The 23,164-nt window shown below is 35.8% G+C and overlaps 1 protein-coding gene across 5 annotated transcripts in view; it reads right to left on the bottom strand.

Moving 5' to 3' along the window:
- MAP4K3 (mitogen-activated protein kinase kinase kinase kinase 3) overlaps positions 1–23,164 on the bottom strand; it is a 141,466-nt gene that overhangs the window by 82,188 nt on the left and 36,114 nt on the right. For all 5 annotated transcript variants that reach the window (XR_012496304.2, XM_019742613.3, XM_019742621.3 and 2 more), the window contains exon 2: positions 4,671–4,728. Coding sequence is in view for 4 of the 5 variants with exons in the window: in XM_019742613.3 (XP_019598172.1) it covers positions 4,671–4,728 (58 nt within the window). In the remaining variant the exon portion in view is untranslated. The remainder of the gene's footprint in view (positions 1–4,670; positions 4,729–23,164) is intronic.

Raw genomic sequence — 23,164 nt, 5'->3', positions numbered from 1 at the left:
ATGACAAGGACCATGTCTTGTTGCTGATAATGCCAGTGCTTAACTAGAAATGGATCTTAACAACATAACAGTCAATAAATATTAGTGGCATTTCCCTAATTCTTGTTTCTATAATTTATATTTTTTGACATTACACTTTACAATTGAGGTCCTATTATTGTTTATTTCTTCCTTCAATTGTCAGTTTTTGCTTCATATATTTTGGGGCTTTGCTTTTCAATGTAAGTATTGTTTCCTACTCTTTTTCAGTATACAGGAGTTACATTGCTGAGTTGCATACTTCCTTTTTTTTTAAGTTTCTACTTATAAGTTTTACTGTGCAGTATTTGTCTTTCTCTGTCTAGTTTATTTCACTTAGCATAATGCCCTCAATGTCCATTCATGTTGTTGTAAACGGAGGATTTCCTTCTTTCTTGTGACTGAATAATATTCCATTGAATATGCACACACCACATCTTCTTTATCCATTTATCTGTTGACGGACACTTAGGTTGTTTCCCTATCTTGTCTATTATGAATAACGCTACAGTGAACATGGAAGGCAGATATCTCTTCGATATCCTATTTTCATATCCTTTGGATAAATAACCAGTAAGTGGGATTGCTGGGTCATTAGGTAGTTCATTTTTAATTTTTTGAGGAACCTTCATACTGTTTTCTATAGTGGATGAACTATGCGAATTGACATTCCCACCAACAGTATACAAAGGTTCTTTTCTCCACATCCTCGCCAACACTTATCTCGTCTTTCTTATGATAAAAAACTAAAAAGCTTCTGCACAGCATAGGAAACCATCAACAAAATGAAAGGGCAACCTAATGAATGAAAGAAAATATCTGCGACTCATATAGATGAGAGTTAATATCCAAAATAGATAAAGAACCGATACAGGTCAATAGCAAAACACAACCAAAATGGGCAGAGGAATTGAAGAGACATTTTTCCAAAGAAGACATACAAATGGCCAACAGGTACATGAAAAGGTATTCAACATCTCTAATCATCCAGGTAACACAAATCAAAACCACAATCAGATATATCACCTCACACCTGTTCAAATGGCCATCATTAAAAAGACAAGGGAAAACGAGTGTGGGCTAATATTTTGCTATGAAGACCTCTGGACTACAAAGTCATTTATAACACAACTAGAAAACATACGCTTTGTTAGAAGTAATAGTCTTAAAAGGAAATTGGACTTTTTTCTATACTGGTATATTATGAAAATGCAATAAATATTAAGTTTGTGTTAGCCGCATTTCAAGTAAAATACCAGGAGTCACTGGTTTGCATTACACATATGGAATCAAGACTCTATGCAGGAGGATGAGATTATGGAGTGACATATCTCCGTACTGCTTTTCTCTTTTCTATAAAGGTACTTCTACCTCTCATTAACCATTTGTGTTAGTTTTTTTTTAACTCACTTTATGAGTAAGGTTGAAAATAAGTTATAAATATATGCTTGTTATCTTCTAAAACTTTGGGGAAAAGGTAACATGGATGCGTAATTTACGTAATGGGACAGGCAATTCACTAATGAGTAGTTTTTAAAATAGATACGAGTTTACCTACCTTGGAGATACAAGTTTACCTTACCTAATTCCCTTAACACTAATTTCTCCCTAACTTTAATTTCTGATGAAAAGATCTTTTAATAGGTAAAAATTAATGACATACTACTTTTGGGTGACAAATGATTAGCTTTTGAATAGCAACATAACTACAAGTATGTTAATGGGCATAATAAAAAATGGTTGATGTCCAACTTCAATTAGACACATAATACTGTACAAAGTCCCATTACTGGTAACTAGTCAGTTCCTTCTTCTATTCTCCATAAAGGCTCTTAAAACAAAAAAGTTGTTTCAATTATTCTTCAGATATCTTACTTACCAACCTTTGCTTCACTCTCAGCTAAGGCCCTAGCTTCCCCCACTTGAGAAAATGGAGGCCCTGCTGTAAAGATCTTCTTTTACTACCCTCTCCTCAACCTTAAAACTAATCTACATTTGTACCCAACCTTGGACCTTTACAAAGACGTGATCCCAAAGGGGTACTCTCCTGCTTTTCAGAAGAGGTACCTCCTGATCCTATCAACTCCCAAGTCCTCTCACAATCTTGCTCCATCATTTACATTCTCCCTTTGACACCTTTATTTTCTCCATCACCACTCACTTTTTCCTTTCAGCCTACAAACATGCTCAAACTTTCTTCAATGTAAAATCTTTCCCATAACTTTGCTTCTCCCATATTAAACCAATCCCCCATTTCTTTTCATACCCAAATTTCTTCAAAAAATAGTCTAAGCTTTGCTTCCTTTTCCTTACTTCCATTCATTCTTCAACTCACTCCAATCTATTTTTCATCTAATGACTGCTGGAATTAACCTTGCAAAGGTCCACGTCATCTTAAGACCCATATCAAAAGCCTCTTATCAATTCTCATTCTACTTGACAATTCAGCAGCATTTGATACTAGTGGCCTTCTTTCATTTTTTATTTTTTATAAATTTTATTGGGGAATATTGGGGAACAGTGTGTTTCTCCAGGGCCCATCAGCTCCAAGTAGTTGTCCTTTAGTCTAGTTGTGGAGGGCGCAGCTCAGCTCCAAGTCCAGTCGCCGTTTTCAATCTTTAGTTGCAGGGGGCGCAGCCCACCATCCCTTGCGGGAATTGAACCTGCAACCTTGTTGTTCAGAGCTCCTGCTCTAACCAACTGAGCCATCGTGCCGCCCCTCCAGAAGCTCAGCTGCAGCTCTTTATCTTCAATCTAGTTGTGGAGGGAGCAGCTCACTGGCACATGTGGGAATCGAACCAGCAACCCTGTTGTTCAGAGCTTGCGCTCTAACCAACTGAGCCATCTGGCCGCCCCATGGCCTTCTTTCTTTTAGAAACTCTGAACTACAACTACTACCAAACACTGATGATGTTCACATCCATGATTCTGGCCAAGACCTCTCTCCTGAGCTCCAGATCTACAGATCAAATTGACAACTGTGCGTATCTACAACAACATTCTCTAAACACCTCATAATCAACACGTCTGAAATAAATAGAAATGTATTCTCTCTTCATTCTACCTCCTGAATCTTTCTCATTTCAGACCCACTGTACCTACCTTGTTTCAGATCCTCAAAATAACCTTACAATTGTCTCTTTGGGCAAAATGCCATTCTTTCCTTCTTAGCTAAAGACCACATAGCTGCCTAGCTAAAGACCACATTTCCCAACCTCTCTTGTGTTTGTGTGGTCATGTAAGTAAGTTCTCAGCAATAGAAAATGAGCAGAACTGGTGTGTGACTTGCAACCTCATTTCTTTAAAAGAAAAGTTGCTTGCCTTAAAATACCTCTGTCTCTCTTCCAACATGCTAACTTCTGATTAGAGACGAAATATTTCATCAAGTAACATAGCCGCTTCTTAATGATTAAAAATGAAGGTCCTGCTTCAAATGCTAAATCTTTAATATAGTTAATCTTCCACTTCTTATAAATTAAAGAGTAGAGGACTCAGAGAAAAGAAAAAAGCTTTGCCTTGTGATATTAGAATGTAATTAAACTATACAAAATCTGCAAATATTTGTAACTGAGAAAGTATTTTCTTATTTCAGTGTGGCTTCATCACAGTCAGTGAACACAGTCTTCAAATTTCATCTTAATGGCACTTCTAAAAAGTCTACTGATGATGTAGATCAGAAGTGACCAAACTACAGCAGCAAGTGGCCTGGTTTGCTAAGAATGATTTTTCCATTATTGGAGGGAAGGGAGAAGGAAAGAGAAGAGGGAGAACTGTATAAAGAGACCCTATGTGGTCCACAAAGCCTAAAATATTTTATGAGCTGGGCTTTCTACAGAAAAAGTTGCCCACACTTCTAAAAAATTCAGTGTATTTCTGTTCGTACGAAAGCTAAAACCTGTTTTACCAAATTCATATTATAAGTTTGTAGTGGGAGAAGCCATCAGAAAGGTATTATCATTGCTGTGGAATGCAGTCTAGGCGCTAGTACAGTTACTTGCTTGTGGCAGGAGGGAGAAAAAGAGAAAGAGGGTTTAAAACAGAGGCCAAACAAGAGTGTTAGTTAGCTCAGAAAGATGTGCGTTTTTGCAGGAATTTAGGGATAGAATACAGTTGAAGCCGACAAAAAATATAGAGTAGTCCTAGGCTACCCAATAAGCTGCTCAAGTTGGAAGGTAACTATTAAGAGAAAACGTGAGAGCTCGGCCTATTGAGAAAAGTAAGACTCAAGAAAAGTGAAGTTACTTGCCCAAGTTCGCAGATCAAGAGAGTGGGACGTGAAGAACTGGACTATAACCACCCAAATCTCAGTTCACTTCTTTCCACTGCATCACACTGCCCCCTCACTACAGGACAATGTGAACCTGCAAATATACCATTATCAATTTGTGACAAGTTAACTCCTTTAAGTTCAGAAGGAACAAAGTCTCTTCACAAGTTCTCTGCCTTCTCCCAATTATGTTTTTTTTCTGGGAAGAATTGAGTAAGGTGTCTACAGGTCTCAAAGAGGGGTAGAAAAGAATAGATACCAGCTCTATTGCCCAGAGGATATTGGGAACAAGAGAATGTTAACTAAACATTATTTTTTTTTAAAAAACCTTAAAGATATCCAGTGGCGTATGGCAATAAGAAATATCAAATTTCAATTAATTTACCTGGTTCCAATTTTATTACTTTAATTGCTGCCAATTCACCAGTGTTAACATTCCGTGCCTAAAAAAAAGAAGAAAAGATAACTGTAAAAAAAGTTTTCATTATAAACTTTATAAAATGTCATTTAGCTGTTTATTTTCAATTATATGGAAATAGTTTTTAAAGCAAGAAGTGCAAAAGTGATTTGTATTTACAAAACAAACAGCATACTTTGCAATATATTTCATCATTAATTCATGTATAAATTGAATAATGATGATAACAATAATAGCTAATATACACACACGCCTTAGTATGTGCCAGGCACTATTCTAAGTGTTTTTAATATTAATTCATTTAATCCTCAAAACAATCTTATGACGTAGGTACTGATATTATTCCCATGGCAGCACAGGAAATGGTAGCTCAGAGACTTAAGAACTTGCCAAGGCCATATAGCTAGTAAGTGACAGTGCTAGGATTCCAACCCAGGCAGTCTGAACTCTACGGCCATTCATCCAGAGCCTGGTGATAAAATTTTGACTTTATTAACTAGCCTTAAACTTGTTAATTTAAAAACCTTATAATATGAAAAGCTAACACAATTATATAAACACGAAAACAGCCCTCCTGCATGTGTTTAAACACAACTGATGATACAATCAAATTAGTTCAGTTCAATACAAACCAAATATATTTTTATAAGCCACACATAAAAATCACTTTAAAACTTAATCCGTATTATTCATGCTTTTACAATTTTAATTACATATAAACAGGCAGAAACTCTTTTCAATCTATAAAAAAATGGCAGTAATTCTTTGTCAATTTAAAGTGTTTTATACTTAAATCAGAACTTTTTAAATGATATTTTTAAATTGTTATAACTAGTATATAATATAACTCTTAATAAATTAATGTTCATATCAACCAATATATGCAATTCCCTGATCACAGAGAGATGCATTCATGTGACCGGAATTGTCTTAGTTGCAACACTATCTTATTAATGAAGTGGTGAAAATCAGTGAGTCACCTACAAAGGACAATACCATTAACAGTGGAATGCTCCTAAGAATTACAAGTACCAGCCAAGGATCTAGGAAGGTAGATGTGCGACATAGCTAATGCTGAAATGTGAAATTTAACCTTTTAACTCAAAAAAGAAGAAGAGTATTTATTAAAAGGTCTCCCCATACAAAATAAGAAAAATATTAAAATGACATTTGCAGGGAAATTCATTCCTTTAGGGGAAAATGCCCCAAACTAATAAACACTGTAATGCCAATTTAGGACAAGTAGTACAAAAGAGATTTGAACAGTTCCTTCAAACTAAGCTTAATTTAATTAAATGAGACAGACACTTCAAATAGATAGTGTTAGATAAATATTTCCTTCTTTTGGATGAGAAGATATCTACATGATGAAACAGAAAAAAAATCAGAATATCATTCTGGAAGCATTTTGTAAAGGGGACGAGTGTACCTGTAAAATATTCAGGTATATAGCACATCAATTTAGTCATAAATCTTCTCAAACACCATCACAACTACCTGCCCTTCCCCTCACACTTCCATATCTTTTCTGTTAGGCTCCTTCTTGATATTGATAGATACTTTGTCCTTCAACCCACATGTTTTTTAGCACTTCTCCAAATAAAATAAGATACAACTCTCTCCAATTCTTAATTCTCCATTTTAAAAAACCCTGCCTTGGTTTTGCAGAGGATGGGTGATTCCATTATGAAACAGCAGGGAAAAAGTGAATCCATAGAAATCTAGGATGATTAATTTTATAAGTGAAATTTTGTTCCCAATTGACCACAAGAGGGCATACACTCGATTAACACAAGTTAAACAGTGTGCAGAATGGCTGCTGTACAATATAGTCTTCTAAAAATAGACTAATAGTTAACACCAGCATATATTTAACAAAGATACTGTGACAGTTTTTTTTTTAATTTATTGGGTTGACAACTGTTAGTGAAATTACATAGATTTCAGGTGTACAATTCTGTATTACAACATCTATAAATCCCACTGTGTGTTCACCACCCAGACAGTAGTTCTTATATGTAGTTCAGTAAAGTCAGTACTTACTATAGGCTTAAACTTTTGAATACAATCTTCCAAAATTTAAATCAGTCCAGAATTTTCTAAAGGATAAGTGTTTTAAAATTATGGTTCTTTAGAGTCAATAAAAAACAAGACAGCTAAAATGATTACTGCTGTTTCTGCCTTCTGAAATATTTCCCAATGTGTATCTTATTTGCCAGAATTAAGATAATTTATAAAAAGGGAAGGAAAAAACTCCTTAGGAAACGACTTTCTGGGCTTTGCCGCATCAAAATCCACAAGTTGATTAATTAAAAGTCTTTAAAGAATTATGATTCACTAAGAATCTTGGTTTTCTAGCTAAAATAAATTAATAGTTTGCTGTCTCTAAATTTACAACAGTCAAGGTTACATACACACTGAGGTAAACTTAAAAACATTATCTCTAAAACTGTGTAACTGCTATTCTTTCAATCTCCTAGAGCAATTTATTGGGGAAAAAATGAGAGCAAGTTTAATGTAAAATATCACCATGTATAAAGTTAAAAATTTCTAATTCAGTATCAGTAATGTAGAATTTCGGACTTGTTCAGGGCAGAAAGCTGAGGATTAATATTCTAAGCATCTAGACCACATCATTGATTTGACCACCATTCTTCACATGCTCTGAAAGCGATACCCAGGTCATGTCGTTCTTGAGTTTAAAATACTTCGGGAATGCACACATATATTTTAAAGACGAAAATTCAAATTCCATGTCAGAGTTTAAAATTTTCACTAAATACAGCACTTTTTATATAATCTTTATTGGGCTATAATTCATATACCATAAAGTTCCCTCTTTTACTACGTACAATTCAGTGGTTTTTAGTATATTTACAGTTATGTAACCATCATTACTATCTAATTTTGGAACATTCTCATCACCCCAAAAAGAAACCCCAGACCTATTAGCAGTCATTTCCTATTCCTCCCTCTCCCGGTCCCTGACAACTACTGATCTACTTTCTGTCTCTGTATTTGACTATTGTGGATATTTCATATAAATAGGAGCATACAAAATGTAGTCCTCTGTGACTGGCTTCTTTCACCGAGCCAGATAACGTTTTCTGGTTCATCCATGTTGTACCATGTTTCTGTACTTTATTGCTTTTGTTGACAAATAATATTCCACTGTATGAAAATACCACATTTTGTTTATCCATCACATGGAAATACGACATTATGTTGAAGGATATTTGGGTTGTTTCCATTTTTCGCTATTACAAATAATGCTTCTATGAATATTCGTGCATAAAATTTTGTGTGGACCTATGTTTTCAGTTCTCTTGGATACAGACCTACGAGTGGAATTGCTGAATCATACGGTAATGCTATGTTTTGCTTTTTTAAGAAATGTTTTCCAAAGTGGCTGCACTATTTTATGTTATCACCAGCAATGTATGAGTGTTAATTTCTCCACATTTTGCCAATATTTGTATTATCTGTCATTTTTATTTTAGCTATCCTAGTGGGTGTGAAGTGGTATCTCGTTGTGGTTTGACTTACAATTCACTAATGACTAATGATGTTAAGCATCTTTTCATGTGCTTATTGGCCATTTGAATACCTTCTGTGGAGAAATGTCTATTCAATTCTTTGCCTATTTGTCTTTTTATTATTGACTTTAAGGGTTACTTATAGATCATGATATGTCTCTTATCAGTTATATGATTTGCAAAAATTTTATCCCATTCTGTGGTTGTCTTCTTTTTCTTCATAGTGTCCTTTGAAGCAAAAAAATTATTAATTTTGATGAAGTCCAACTTACCTATTTTTTGTTGTTGCTGCTTGTACTTTTGGTATTACTGCTAGAAACCACTGCCTAACCCAAGGTTACAAAGATTTTTTTTCCCCCTATGTTTTTCTCTAAGAGTTTTATAGTTTTAGTTTTTCCATTTAAGTATATGATCCTTTTTGAATGAATTTTCTATGTATTAGGCAGGGCTCCAACTTCATTCTTTTGCATGTGGATATCAGGTTGTGAACTACAACATTTTAACTATAAAACTCTACTGTTTAGCCCCAGCCTGCCTTTCCAGTCATTCCCTACTTTGCACCTTATGGACAGCATTCTCCAACGCTATCCATACTGTGCCCTTTGGCATGTACTGTCTAGACAGACACCTGTCCCTAACTCCCTCCTCTGGCCTAACGCCTAGACATCCTTTAAAGCTCAGCTTAGGCTATTGTCACTTCCCACAGGCCTTTTCCTGACCCCTATTCTGGCTGAGGCATCAACCCCCCCCCACCCTCGCCCCCCACCCCCCCACACACACACTCCCACAGATCTTGGGTAATCTTTCTCAAATGAGGTGAGGGGTGGGAGAAGATGCTGGTGAGGAGAATCCTGCAGATCTAGAGCTGGTCTCAGTTTAGAGGGGCTCTTAGAAACTATTACACTTCAAAGCTACCCCAGAATTCAGTTTGGTTCAGTCAGCCTTTTAGAAGCATATTCATATTAAACTGGTTTGGGAAAGGATTTTTCTGAAATTTCATGCTGACTGTGGAGTTATCTCTACCTATCAGAAAAGTATTCCTGAGTGAGAGTGGGAGTAAACGACATAATCAAGAAGCAATGATTAAGATGAAAAAAAAAAAAAAAAAAAAAAAGAAAAGAAGTGTTAGGTACTATATAAAGAGAGTTAGAGATGGTCATTATCAATTTAAAAATCTGACCACTTATTATATACCAAGCACCCTAAGGTATTCAAAGCTTACTCTTTAGAAGAGGTTGTCCAACGTGAATACAAAGAAAGGTTCTAAAATGAGTGAAGAAATGCAAAGTTTAATACTGGCTCTGCCAGCAACAAGCAATTGGATCCGAGCAAGTAATTCCCCTATGTCTTCTCCCCAACTCCCTCCCTCTATTTTAAAAACAAGAAAGTAAAAGACGATTTCTAAGGTTCCTTCTAACTCTAAAAGTCAATGTTTACATCAAATAATTTAAACCTGAATTAACAGATTCCAAATACTGAAACAGCGGGCTGGTTATATAAGATTCATATGAGTGCAAAAACAAAACAAAACAACAACAAAACAGCTCCACTGATTCTGAATCAACAGATTTATAACAGGACGCAGGAATCTGTATTTAAAGCTACTGAGGTCCTTCTGATCATCAGCCAGATTTGAGGACCTGGTCTAAGACACTGTGCCATTTGAGTTTTATAAACTGTAAATACCAACTTCTAAGTCTGAAAGGGGTGTTTCAGGAATGGCTTTAAGGAGATGCCATTTAAGCATAGGTTTGAGAGATGGGCTGGATTACGACAAACACATGAGAGGGATAGGAAAGAGGGCACAGAAAGAAAAGCATGAGCAAAGGCACAGGGACAGAAAACAGGCTATTTTGAGTGCACTGGGCAGGCCAAACCTCAGGGTACCTCCCACATAAATACTCGCTTTCAGAGGGAAATGGCTAACCCACAGCCACTGCTGAAGTAATAATTTTGCTTTTCTTGTTACTTGGAATAGGTATGAACCTACCACAAGGGCAACCAATTCATAGGAACACTGATAGCCAAGGTGACATATATCCCTGGTTTGCCCAGGACCCTTCCAGTTTATTATGCCTATTTCTGAGCAGATTAATAGTGGCCACTTTCACTCTCAAAATTACAATTAAAATTGTATTTAATTTGGTAATTTCAATGATAAAGTATAAGGTCACTCTACCAATAAACCCTGAGCTAACTAGAAAAAAGGAAAAAGGCCTATCAGAGTCTCAAAAATAGGGGTGAGCAAACATGTCTGTTTTTATAAATGAAGTTTTATTAGAACACAGCCATGTTCACTTGTTTAAGCATTGTCTATGGCTGCTTTTACAATGCAATGGTAGTTGAATAGTTGAGATGGAAAACACATGGCCCACAAAACCTGACGTATTTACTACCTGGCCCTTTACTGGAAAAACTGATCCCTGCTGTAAAATAGCACTGTCCAATAGAACTTTCTGCATTGATGGAAGTGTTGTATATCTATCTGCACTGTCCAACACAGTAGCCCCATGTCACACGTAGCTATTGATCAACTGAATTGTGGCTCGTACAACCAAAGAACTGAATTTTATGTAATTATTTCTGTATGCAATAAAATATTTAAATTTGGGGGTTTTAAATTCTATAAAAATGAGATACAATTGACATATAATGCTGGGTTAGTTTTATGTGTACAACATAATGGTTTGATATATGTATATATTGTGAAATAATTACCACAGTAAGTTAGTTAACATCCATTACCATACATAGTTATTCTTCTTTCTTATCATGAGAATTTTTAAGATTTACTCTCTTATAATCTTTCAAATATACAACATGGTATTGTTAATTATAGTCACCGTGCTGTACATTACATCCCTGGGACTTATTTAGCTTATAATTTTTTTTTAAAATCACCTTTTAAAAATATAGTTCTATCATATTGTTATAAATATACATTCAAAATTTTTAAATCTTCAGTAGTGCTCTGTTTTAGATCTATTTTCAATTTTTGGTGACTCATAACATGTCAACATTTTGTTCTTCCTTTCCCACTCAAATATGGTCATTACTGTGAACCACAAAAAATTATATATAAAGGCACAAAAAGCCTGTTCAGAAAACCTTTAAAGTAAATCTTTATGGAAAAATTTTATATATATATATATATATTTCTAGCAGTCTAAACATAATGCATAGATTTGTATAACCACCAACACCATCTGGAAACAGAAAAATCCCATTACTTGAAAGTCCCATAACTTTCAAGTCTCCCTTGAAAGTCTTATAGTCCTTCTCTCACCCCAACCACCTAGCAACTAGTAATTTGTTTTTTGCCATTATAGTTTTGTCTTTTCAAGAATTTCATGTAAATTGAATCATTATGTAATTTTTGAGACAGCCTTTTTTCACCAAGTTGGTGCACGTATTATTAGTTTGTTCGTTTTTATTGTTGAATAGTATTCCATTGTATGAATATATCACAGTTTATCCATTACCAGTGGAGGACACATTGGCTGTTTTCAGTTTTTGACGAATAAGAACTGAGCTGCTATAAACACTTGTATACAAGTTACAAAAATACCCAGGAGTGGAACAATCATATGGTAGATACATGTTTTACTTTGTAAGAAACTGTCGAACTATTTCTAGAGTGGCTGTACCATTTCCAGCAGCAATGTATAAGAGGTTCCACTTCTTCCACAGCCTTGCCAGCAGTTGATATTGTACTTTTTATTTTAGCCATCGTAAAAGGTGTGTAGTGACATCTCATGGTGGTTTTAGCTGGCATTTCCCTGATAGCTAATGATGATTCATGTGTTTATTTGCCACCGTTTGGTGAAGTGTCTTCTAGTCTTTTGTCCATATTTTAACTGGGATGTTTTATTTTCTTTCTTGATATATTCTAGATACAAGTTCTTTATCTGGTATATGACATGTATATATTTTTCACCTAGTCTATATAGCTTGTCTTTTCATTATCTTAACAGTGTCTTTTGCAGAGTGTTATGGACTGAATTGTGTGCCCCCCCTCAATTTTGTATATGGAAATCCTAACACTCAGTACCTTAAAATGTGACTGTATTTGGAGATAGGGCCTTTAAAGAGGTAATGAAGGTTACAGGAAGCTATTTGGGTGGGCCCTAATCCAATAGGACTAGTGCTCTTATTTGAAGAGGGAGGGGCATCAGCGATGTGCACACACACAGAAAAGGCCATGTGAGGACACAGCAAGAAGGCGGGCACTTACACTCCACGGAGAGGAGCCTCAGGAGAAACAACCCTACCAAACCTTGACCCTAGAATGCCAGTCTCCAGAACTGTGAGAAAATTAAATGTCTACTGTTTAAGCCACCAATTCTGTGGCATTTTATTATGGCAGCCCTATCAAACCAATGCATAGAGCGAAGTTTTTACTTTTAATGAAGCCCTATTTATCAAATGTTTTCTTTTTTGGATTGTGCTTTTGGTGTCCAACATTATTTTGTTTAACCCCAAGTCACAAAGATTTTTTCCTATGTTTTCTTGTAAAAAGAACATTTTAGATTTACATTTAGATTTATGATACATTTTGAGTTAATTTTTAAGGTGTGACATTTAAGTCGAAGCTTTTTTTTCTGGATTATGTACGTATCCAACTGCTCCAATACTATTTGTTGAAAAGACGATCCTTCTTCCATTGAATTGTCTTTTACCTTTGTTAAAATTCAACTGGCTACATTTGTGTGGGTCTATTTCTGGATTGATCCGTAGATCTTGTATCTATCCCTCACCAATACCACATACATCCTTGATTACTGCCGCTTTTATAGTAAGTCTTCAAAAATCAGATATTGTGATTCCTCCAACATTTTCTTTTTTGAAGTTGCTTTAACTATTATAATAGGTCCTTTGCCTTTCCGTATAAATTTCAGAATCAGTTTGTGTGTATTTGTTTTAAAAAATCCTGCTGGCATTCTGACTGTAATTGCATTAAATCTATAGATCAATTTGGGAAGAACTGACATCTTTGCTATGTAGTCTTCCAGTGTTCTTTGATATCTTTCATCAGTGTTTTATAGTTATCAGGATACAGACCCGACCCATTGTTTTGGTTTTGATTTTAATAGCCATGTGTGGCTAGTGACAACCGTATTAGACATTACAGCTCAAAAAGTCTGAACTTGGAAATACTGAGAAATAGAACCACAATGCAATGTAATCCAGTGATAAAATGATGCCATAAAATTGTGCCAGTGTCTCAGCAAGCAGAACCTTGGGCAAAGTGAAGTTTTGAAAAAACAGAAAAGATAAAATGAGAAGACCGTCAATAAAGAGCAGACAGAGAACATAACAAATGCACAGAGAAAAATAATAAAGAGCCCATGAGAAAGGACAGATCTCCAAAGCTGTCTTGAGTTCCTGACAATTTTCCAGTTTCGTATCACATGTATATTTATAATAGCTTCTCTTTTCTTGAATTAACTTGAATGGCTTTGTTTCTTGAAACCAAATGATTAAAGATCTAAATTTCTAGGACTACATGATGCTAATTTCAAAAAGAAAAAACTAGAGTGAGACTATCATACGAACTTTTTAAAAAATGCACTTAGCTCATGATTGAATATAGATGTGGAAAATAATCTGTGAGTGATATCAAAGACAACATACCAGTAAGTTATATTTCAAAGTTTAATTTTTAAGTTGTTTGGAACTCAAAATGGATTTATTCTATATCAATCAACACACTTTTAAATAGTAATTGGCAGACCACAAATGTCAATTTAATTAATAACGTGGCTTAAAACTAACAGCAGCATTGAGTTTGGGGAAGTCTAAGGGACCAGGTAGCCAAATGCCAATTTCCCACTCTAGAAGCAACAGCAGCAGCATCTCTAGCCCAATGGTGATCAAACTCCAGTGTACCAAAAAAAACAACAACAAAAAAAACCTCCAGTGTGTATGTGGGGACAGAGCCCCAGAAAGTAGTTTACAGGCTCTCGGCCTCACGTGAAGGGGTACTGGCTCGGGTGGTGAATGGCCGTCGGCTGTGGCTGATTGGCTGTCGGCTGTGGCCGGTTAGCCAATTGGCCGCTGGTATAACTGCTGCGGCTACGAAGGATTGCCGAGGAGCCGAGCAGAGCCGAAGAGAGCGGAAGAGGAGGGCCGAGGAGAGCGGAAGAGGAAAGCCGAGAGAGAGGAACAGAGGAGAGAGTGGAGAAGAGTCATCGGTCGGTCGGTTGGCGGAAAAGCGGACGACAGGTCGGTGTCCGGTGGGCCCAGCCTCCAGTGAGACCGTGGTGGTATGGCTCCTCTACCTATGGCTCTGTGGGTGTTCCTTGTTGGCCTCACCATATCCTGCGTTCTTATGTGGGGAGCGGGACCAGAGACCCCGCAGGCCGCCCCGCACGACAAATGGCGCAGCGAGCAGGGTCTCCCGCATGACAGTGTATATAAAAACTCCAGTGTGTATAAAAATCACCTGAGGTTTTGCTTTTGGAAATACTTTACACTAGGTATGGAAGTCTCTCCCATTACAAATACCTAGATATGGTACACAAGATATAACAAATACTCTTTTAAATGCACTGCTGAACTCAAATCAAGAAACCCACAAGAGACAAAACAGGGAAAGAGTTAATTCGCTCAAAAAGTATCTGTCCAATGCATTTATTGAATGAAATCAGAGTAGTAAGCAAGAGCTAAGCCATGACCTTAGCTGAAACTTGGAAGCTAGACACCCGAATTTTGATTTTTATCAGATGTGGTGAAATTTGTAATTGAGACTACTGCATAAAACTGACAATGCCCTTGAAAGGCCACACCCCTCAGTGAAGTGTGTATGTGTCCACTGAGAAAGAGAATGAATAAAAAACAACTGAATCAGTTCTTCACTGGAATAGGAGTCCCCTGAAAATTCATAATTACAAGCCTGTTCTAAGTTGAGTATAAAATTACACTTCTTGAAAGGACCAGGAGCCTCAAGCCAAGAAATGAATTTAAGTTGTTTCTGGGTTGGTAGTAATGCAGGGTATTTGTTAGAAAGAAGCAAATTCTCTGTAGTGAAACATACCTTCAATTCATGCCCAGGAAATTCCTAAATATGAGGATTAGCCAAATATGAGATAAAAACAAAATTATCAAACCAAAAGGAAACAAACCACCAGAGCAATAAAAGCTATGGACAACAGAATTAAATTTGCAAGTTCAAATTAAAATTAAGTATGCTTTAAGAGTTTACAGAAATAAAAAGTTATTAAATACATGAGCCAGAAACAAAAATGACTTGGCAGACAGGAGAAAAAAGAACCTAATGGAATTTCTGAAAATGAAAAATATAATCCTTGAAATTAAAAACTTAATTGGAGCAGAGATAGAATTAATAAACCAAATGATAGACCTGAAACAGCAAGGAGAGACAAAAAGAAGATATGAAAGACAGATTAGGCGACATCTGAAAATCATCTCATCTCACGAAATCATCTTATAAAAGAGATTAACATACACCTAATTAAAGTTTCAGAAGGAAAGAATAGAAAAAATAGACAAGAAACAATAGCTCAAGAGACAGTGGCTGAAACTTTCCAGAATAGATAGAAGACAAAAGACTCAAACTCAGGAGACACAAATCCCAAGGAAGATACACAAAAAAGAAATCCACATCATCTGAAACGGCAAAGCACCAAAGACAAAAAGGGGATCTCTAAAAGAAATAAGAGAATGGGCGTCAGATTATCTACAAAGGAACAACAATTGGACTTCTCAGAGAAACAATAAAACAATACTGTGCTGAGAGAAACCAAGTCAGTCTAGAATTACATTTCCAGGTAAAACATCATTCAAGAAATAGCGGGGGGAAAAGGACATTTTGATAAACAAAAACTGAGTTTACCACCAAAAGGCATACAACACATTCTTCTAAAGGTATATTTTAGGATTTAAAAAAAAAAAGCCTCAGAAACAAAGTCTAAAATGCAAGAAGGAGTAAAAATAAAATACACTGGCAACCTTGGGTTGATATAAACATACTGTAGAGAGCAATAATAATGCCTAATTTATGCAATTTTTTAAAAGCTAGAACTTTTTTAAAAGCTAGAACAAATACTGAACAAATGGCATGTAAACGGAAAGGTGTGATTTACATTAATGTGTTCTGAGGACCTTGCATTGTTTGGGAAGTGTTTAGAGTTAGTAATTTGAGGTCTTAAGTGAGATACATACATTAAATTATTAAGAGTAATGTCTAGAATAAAAGTAGCATATAGCAATGATTATTAATTAAGGAAGATACTACCCCCGCCCCCCATTAAGGTAGAAAGGAGGGATTTGGAAACGTGCGAAGGCATTCTGGGTTGTCCCAATAACCAGGCAAGACAAAAGCATTGGATGGGTAGGAGCCACGGATTGTAATTGTTCTGTTGCGCCTGCAAAGCGCCACACAATGACAGTCCTGGCCTAAACGCCAACAGCACCTACACTGAGAAATACTGTATATGCCTATCAAACATGGAATTTAAACAATTTAATACAGATATTAAATAATTCAATAAAAATCGCATGTGCTTTAAATCACACTCTTGGGGTCTACAAACAACAGATTCTGAATCAATAGGTCTGAGGTAAGATCCTAGAACCTATGGTTTTAATAACGACCTAGATGAAGATGACGCAACAGCCCACCAATCACACTTTGAGAAACACTGAAACCTAATAAGGGTGAAGTGGCTGGTAAACTCTTTCAGAGACTCATTCCAGGGAGAAGCTCTGGAGCAAGATATGGCCAGGGCTGAGAAGAAATCTAGCAGCAGGGAGTAGGTGCTGGCAGAAGTTCACATGTACACATCATTAGGTGTTCGCAAATCAGAAACTGCAGATTAGAAGGAAAAGCATTTTGGGGGGATTAATAACAATATAGGTAGAACAGTCTCATTACCCAAAGTGCTTTTTCTTTAAAGTGTTGGGAATGAAAATACAATAGAATGGTGCAGGATACCATCAATAAAATAATTCAAACCTCAACCTACAAATAAATGAACCACCTATAACTGGATGGTGGGCAGGTCTATCTTCAGGAAGTCCTGGCCACCGTGACCTACATCCCTGGAGTAAACGCCCTTTCTTCCCCAATTCTTCACATCTGGGATGTGACTACCCCAGAGCAGCAGAACATTATTTCTGAAAGATATTAAATATATTCCAAAGGGAGGAAAAAGAGTTATTTGGGTAAGTATTGAAAATTCTACTCTCTTCCTAGAGAGTAACAATGCACAATAGCACATTAAAAGAGTCTTTTAATCCCACAGTAAGGAAATCCATTTGCTTTTGTTTAACTCCACATTTCCCACCATTATTTGATTAAGAGCTCCCAAAATTCCCTCTTTATTAGGAAATTGAGGGTTTAGAAAAATATATTCAGTTAAGTAAGTCTGTTTATTCACTGTTGTATCCTTGGCACCTAGGACAGTGTCTGGAATACAATAGACACTCAAAAATGTTTGCTGAATGAGTAATTAAAATCATTTGCATGCTGGTAAGTGTTTAAAAAGCAATTCGGGGGAATGAAGGCAGAGCAAGTTTTGACTGATAGTATTTCAGCAATGTAAACACTCGCATCACGGAGGATCACGAGCTACCAACTTGACATCTCGAACATGGAGCTGGGAAGAGATGCTCATAATCTCACTACACAAGTAAATGCAAGGTGTAGCTCATTTTATGCAAATGTGGAATAACGTTCACTAACCAGTACACCTGAGCAATGCAGATTGAGTTTTCCAGATAATGGGATAAACATTAAGTGGAAAATGCGTATTTTTTAATTCAAAGAAGAAATATTATATATTTACTAAGTGTGCAGTACAAGACTTAACATTTTTCTGTTAACTCGATATTGTCAATTATCTATAAACTGTCCTAAAGTCATGCTCCTAAAGGCTACTGAGGTATGGAAGGCCATTTGCCTCTTTGCTAAATCATAGGTTCTTAACTTGGGGCCCAAGGATGGGTGGGCTTTAGGGAGCCCAAGAATCCCGACCCTGAATGCAAACTGATAACATGTTTATGCATATTTCTGGGCAGAAAGGCTTCAGCTTTCCCCGAGATATCTCAAAGGTGTCCATAGCCCAAAGGTTAAGAACCACTTCTCCAAATAAACTGGACTGTTCTTGTTTAATTTGAAGCGTTTTAGTTTCTCCCTCTCTCTCATCAGGTTGTCAGAGGTGACGCTCACAGTCAGTGTGCTGCTTTGGGCACCCTACCTGCCTTTAATTTGGCAAATGAGAGAAACTGGTAAGTGGTCTTGTTTGAAAATGTGTTCTAATTAAATCACCAAGGGCTTCACCCAAGAATATGAAATATAAATAAAACCATAAACTGACTGGTGACAAATATTATGTCAAATAAGCTGGATGTTTATTTATATAGATACTTGGTGGTTCAGATTAATTATAAAAACACACAAAATATTCTACCTAATAAAACCTGTCTCACTAGAAGCCTTTTGTTTATTTTTAAATCACTTTATTTAATTTCTGTCTTACAAAGGAATATACCCTTCAACGATGTCAGTCATGAAATCTATCCTTTTGAGAATCCCGTCTTTGCCTGTAGTAATCAGAATCTATTCATGAAAAGAATTATGTGACAGCAAACTTCATTTTTTAATTTAAAATCACTTATGTTTAAATCTGGAATGAGTGAACAAATACTAAAAGATGTGCCTCCATTTGAGGGCTGGATTTGTATTTTTTACTAAAATCAGTGAAATGAAAAGGACATGCATGCATCTGGCTGACATACATGACACAAAACTGCAAAGTTAAATATATTTATAAGACAAATAAACTTAGTTTCATCAAATTATGAATGTTATTTTACAAAGTACTCCTAGGAATGCTATTAGAAACATCTTTTATGTTACTATACTACACATAAATTTTTTTACTATTATTCCTCCTTTCACTAAAAATTCACCAAGTATTATAAGTGAATGACTAACATGAATACCACTTTTTTGACGTTTCTCCTCTGTTCCGAACACCCTCCAACAGCATCTCCTTTGTTCCTGCTACTGCTGGGCTTTTCACTTCAATGACACTATGGTCATCTCAGAGGATAAACTGAAGGAGGAGCCAGCAGAAGGAGGGACAACCTCTAAGGGCAAGCTGCATTAGAGCAGGCTGAAATGATGACCACCTGAACTAAAATAATTTAATGAAAATGGACAGAAATGGCTAAAATTCTACTTTATCCCAGATTTTCTAGTTTGTGGTTGTCCAGAGCTAAAATTAACAAGAACTACATATTCGCTTAATCAATTATTTTCAGGAATAAATAGCTGTCTTCTGCTGTCCTTTCAATCCAGGTGTCTAGAACAATCCTCAAACGAAGGAACATAATGGAGAAGGGCCATTCCTCTCCATTAGAGCTGGACCGGAACTCACTCAGGCTGCCAAGTATCAAGACAGCAGACCCCCAAATAAGTTATGAAAGAGCTTGGCCAAATGGACAGGAAAAAGAATGTAAGAGCAGATTACGGAAAAAAAGACCAGTACAGAGAATACGACAGGGGAATGTGGTTATGAGGCCAAAGACAAGACGATAAACAGACACAGGCATGGCAGCAGCTAAACACACAGATCGTCGACAGTAACGGCATTGATCTCACCGGTGCTGACGAGTATTATTTTCAGGTAACCACATTTGGTGGAATAGCTTGTGGTTTCCCATGATAATCTCACCCAGGTCTTTAAAGGCTGAAGTAAGGAATCTAGACAGTAAGTTTCTATCACCCTTGGTCAGTGTTATACCCTCCTCCCAACGGCCTGGAAAAGAACCTTCCTATGAGTCAGATGGAATTTGAATCCATTAAGCTGCTAAGGTAATCATCTCTAATTATTCTCCCAGAAATAGGAAATTCACAATGCAGAGCAAACATCTATGAATTCACAATTCTAGTCTCTTTTAAAATCTATTTTTTTAATTTATAAAAGTGGACATCTCACAGAAAATAACAAAAGGACATAAAAAGTAAAAGTTCCCCCTTTTACTTTTGTTTGTTTGTCCCTTAATCCCAGGGGCAAACTAGAGTTCCTTTAAGAATGCGTTTTTATTAACGTAAAACAGGTAGGCAGGCAAGATGGTGCAGGTATGCATGCAAATATAAATACATAGAAAGGCAATACAGCACTGTGGTTATGAGTATGTTCTGTGAGTTGGAATCTCACCTCAATCATTTATTATAGATACACACATTAATACATGTCTTAGATTGCATGATACTGAGCAAGTTCTTTAATCTCCATGTGCCGCTTTCTTCATCTCTAAAATGGAATAAGTAAGGTAAACTACCTCACTGTAGCTGTGAGGATTAACTTAGTCACTACTTGTAAAATTATTAGAACAGAGCAGGCAGACAGACACTAAGTGCTCACTCAGTATCACTATTATTCTATTATTAATCAAGCCCACACATGTATGCATAAAATGTCATTTTAAATTTGCAGCAAGGTTGGTAATGTCTATTATCTTTGTTGCAATGTTCTTGTTTTCTAAATATGATCAGATAAGCAAATATTTTCATAATCAGAAAATATCTTATTTAAAAATTTAACCAACTTCAATATGTATCTAAGACCAAGGATAGAGGGTAGTATTTTTGTACCCTTTGTCTTCCAGTCTTAACTCAGGGAACTGACTCTCAAAATTTGGATAAAGCGGGGAAATACTGAGAAATCTACATGAATCTCCTTAAAATGGACTATACCAGGTATATTCAAGAAAAACAGTAAATCCCAATTTCTGTAAAAAAAAGCATTTAAAATCATGTAGGAATTTCATAGGCAAATGTCTAATAACATGATGTTTATGCAAACCAAACCATCATAATAAAATAAACAATCATCTTTTAAAATGATCTCTTTTAGAAATATAAATTTACGTAAAGCTGTTATCCAACAGTAGACATTGGTGTAGTTAATCATACCAGTTAATTCAGAACATGCTCAGATAACGCTGGCATAGCATATCCTAATACAATATTAGAACTTAACTGAAAGATTAGGGCAAAGGTAGTAAAGCAAGTATGTTATCTCAATTTGTGCATGACAGAAACACACTACCACATACCATGATTATCCAATAATATCTCAGTTATTAGAACACACTTCCTGCAAGTCTGAATAAAGGAAATAGCTCTAAAAGCATGATTTTTAAGAACAAGTTTGTTTGGTATTTGTGAGGTGCACTCTAAGCAGCCAACAACAGTGAGAAGGGCTAAGAATCAAGAAGCTAAAGATCATAACCTGATGTACTATGATTGCCTGTTTCCATTCGGATTGGCCAGTGAGGTCTACAAAAGGTTAGATGTTCCACATAAAAGCTGAAAAGCAGAGGCAAAGAAGCCAATAAAGTGGGTGTGTTGGTAGGAGAGAAGGTTGGGAGGGTGAGCAGCTAAGAGAGCACAAAGCCGCAAACAGAAAAGGTACAAGGCAGTGACAGCCAGTGCTGACAGTCCTAGGAAATAAGTCGGAGGGCAGTGTGGTCAAAGCCTTGCCATACATGCACAGGGTACCTGAGCCTCAAGGTCAAGGGTTCACAAACAGCTTGAAAGGGCCTAAAGGCATGTCATCCCATTACACAAATTGCAAATGTTCTCCAAAAAATTATGCCAAGAGCATTCTAAAATACACGTGGAGGTTAAAATGTGATTAACCAAGGAAACATTTTCAAAGATTAATGAAGTTGCTATATCAAGTTTCAAAACATACTAAAAAGACACAATAATTAGAAAAGTGTGTTTCTGGCATAGGAAAAGACAAGTAGATCAGTGTAACAAATTACAGTCCAAATGTAGAATATGATAAAGATAGTAATTTAAGTCAATGGTGAAAAGACACTTTAGAACAACTGTCTAATCAGTTGGGAAGAAAAAGAAATTAGACTCCTATCTCATGCTATACATAAAAATAAATTCAGATGTTTTAAGACTTAAATGTAAAAGGCAAAATTATTGAAGTACTAGAAGATAATACATTTTGATAATCATGGAATTAGGGACTCTCAAACATAATATGAACCCAGAAGTCACAAAAATATCAACGTTATTTGATCACCTACAAACTTAAGTATTTTATGCAGCAAAATAAGAAAATTGACAAAGATGATACTAAATACATAAGAAATATAAAAGTAAATATTATAAAAATTAGCAACCACAGTAAAAAGAATGCAAATTAAAATAAAATACGTATCAGTTTGGCAAAATTCAAATGAATGACATGAATGATGTGAATGAATGGAAAAAGCATGAGAAAAACGGACATCCTCATATATTCATGATGGGGGTATACACTGGAACAACAATTTTTAAAGCAATAATTTTTTAGTATTACCACTTTAAAAACACATAGTCTTTGGTATTCTAAAAAATATACAAATATATGTGTATATGAATGTTTGCTTCAGTAATATTTATAATAAAACTAAAAACAAATGTCCATCATTAGGGAAAATAATCAAATAAAATTACAGTAAAGTCATGCTGTGAAATACCTGAGTACTTACTATGTGCCAGGCTTTGTGCCAAAAGCTTTATGTGTAAAGCTCATTTATTCTACAATGACCCCAGGAGGTAGGCATTATAATTACATAATGGGCACTCTGAGAAGTTAACAAATTTGAACCCAAGCTGCCCTGATTCCAAAAAGCTATACTCTTAATCATCAAGGTTACCCACAACTAGGAATGTTATTCAAAAGAGTCTTTGAAAATAAATATTCATTATGCAGACACCATATATACATTCTACTGCCCTATATAAAATTAAAGATTCAATTGTGAATTTCACTGGTGCCTAGATTTCATTTTTGAGGGAAACATTACAGAAAGCTTAAAAATTCATCAGTTGCTTCATTTATCAAATATTGAGTGCCAGACGCTGTGCAAGATGTTCTTTATAATGAG

Source organism: Rhinolophus sinicus, chromosome 2 (assembly GCF_057876585.1).
Source record: "Rhinolophus sinicus isolate RSI-liver-muscle chromosome 2, RSI-T2T, whole genome shotgun sequence".
NCBI lineage: Eukaryota > Metazoa > Chordata > Mammalia > Chiroptera > Rhinolophidae > Rhinolophus > Rhinolophus sinicus.
Note: the sequence above shows the minus strand (reverse complement) of the source record. Positions and strands in the feature narration are given on the sequence as shown.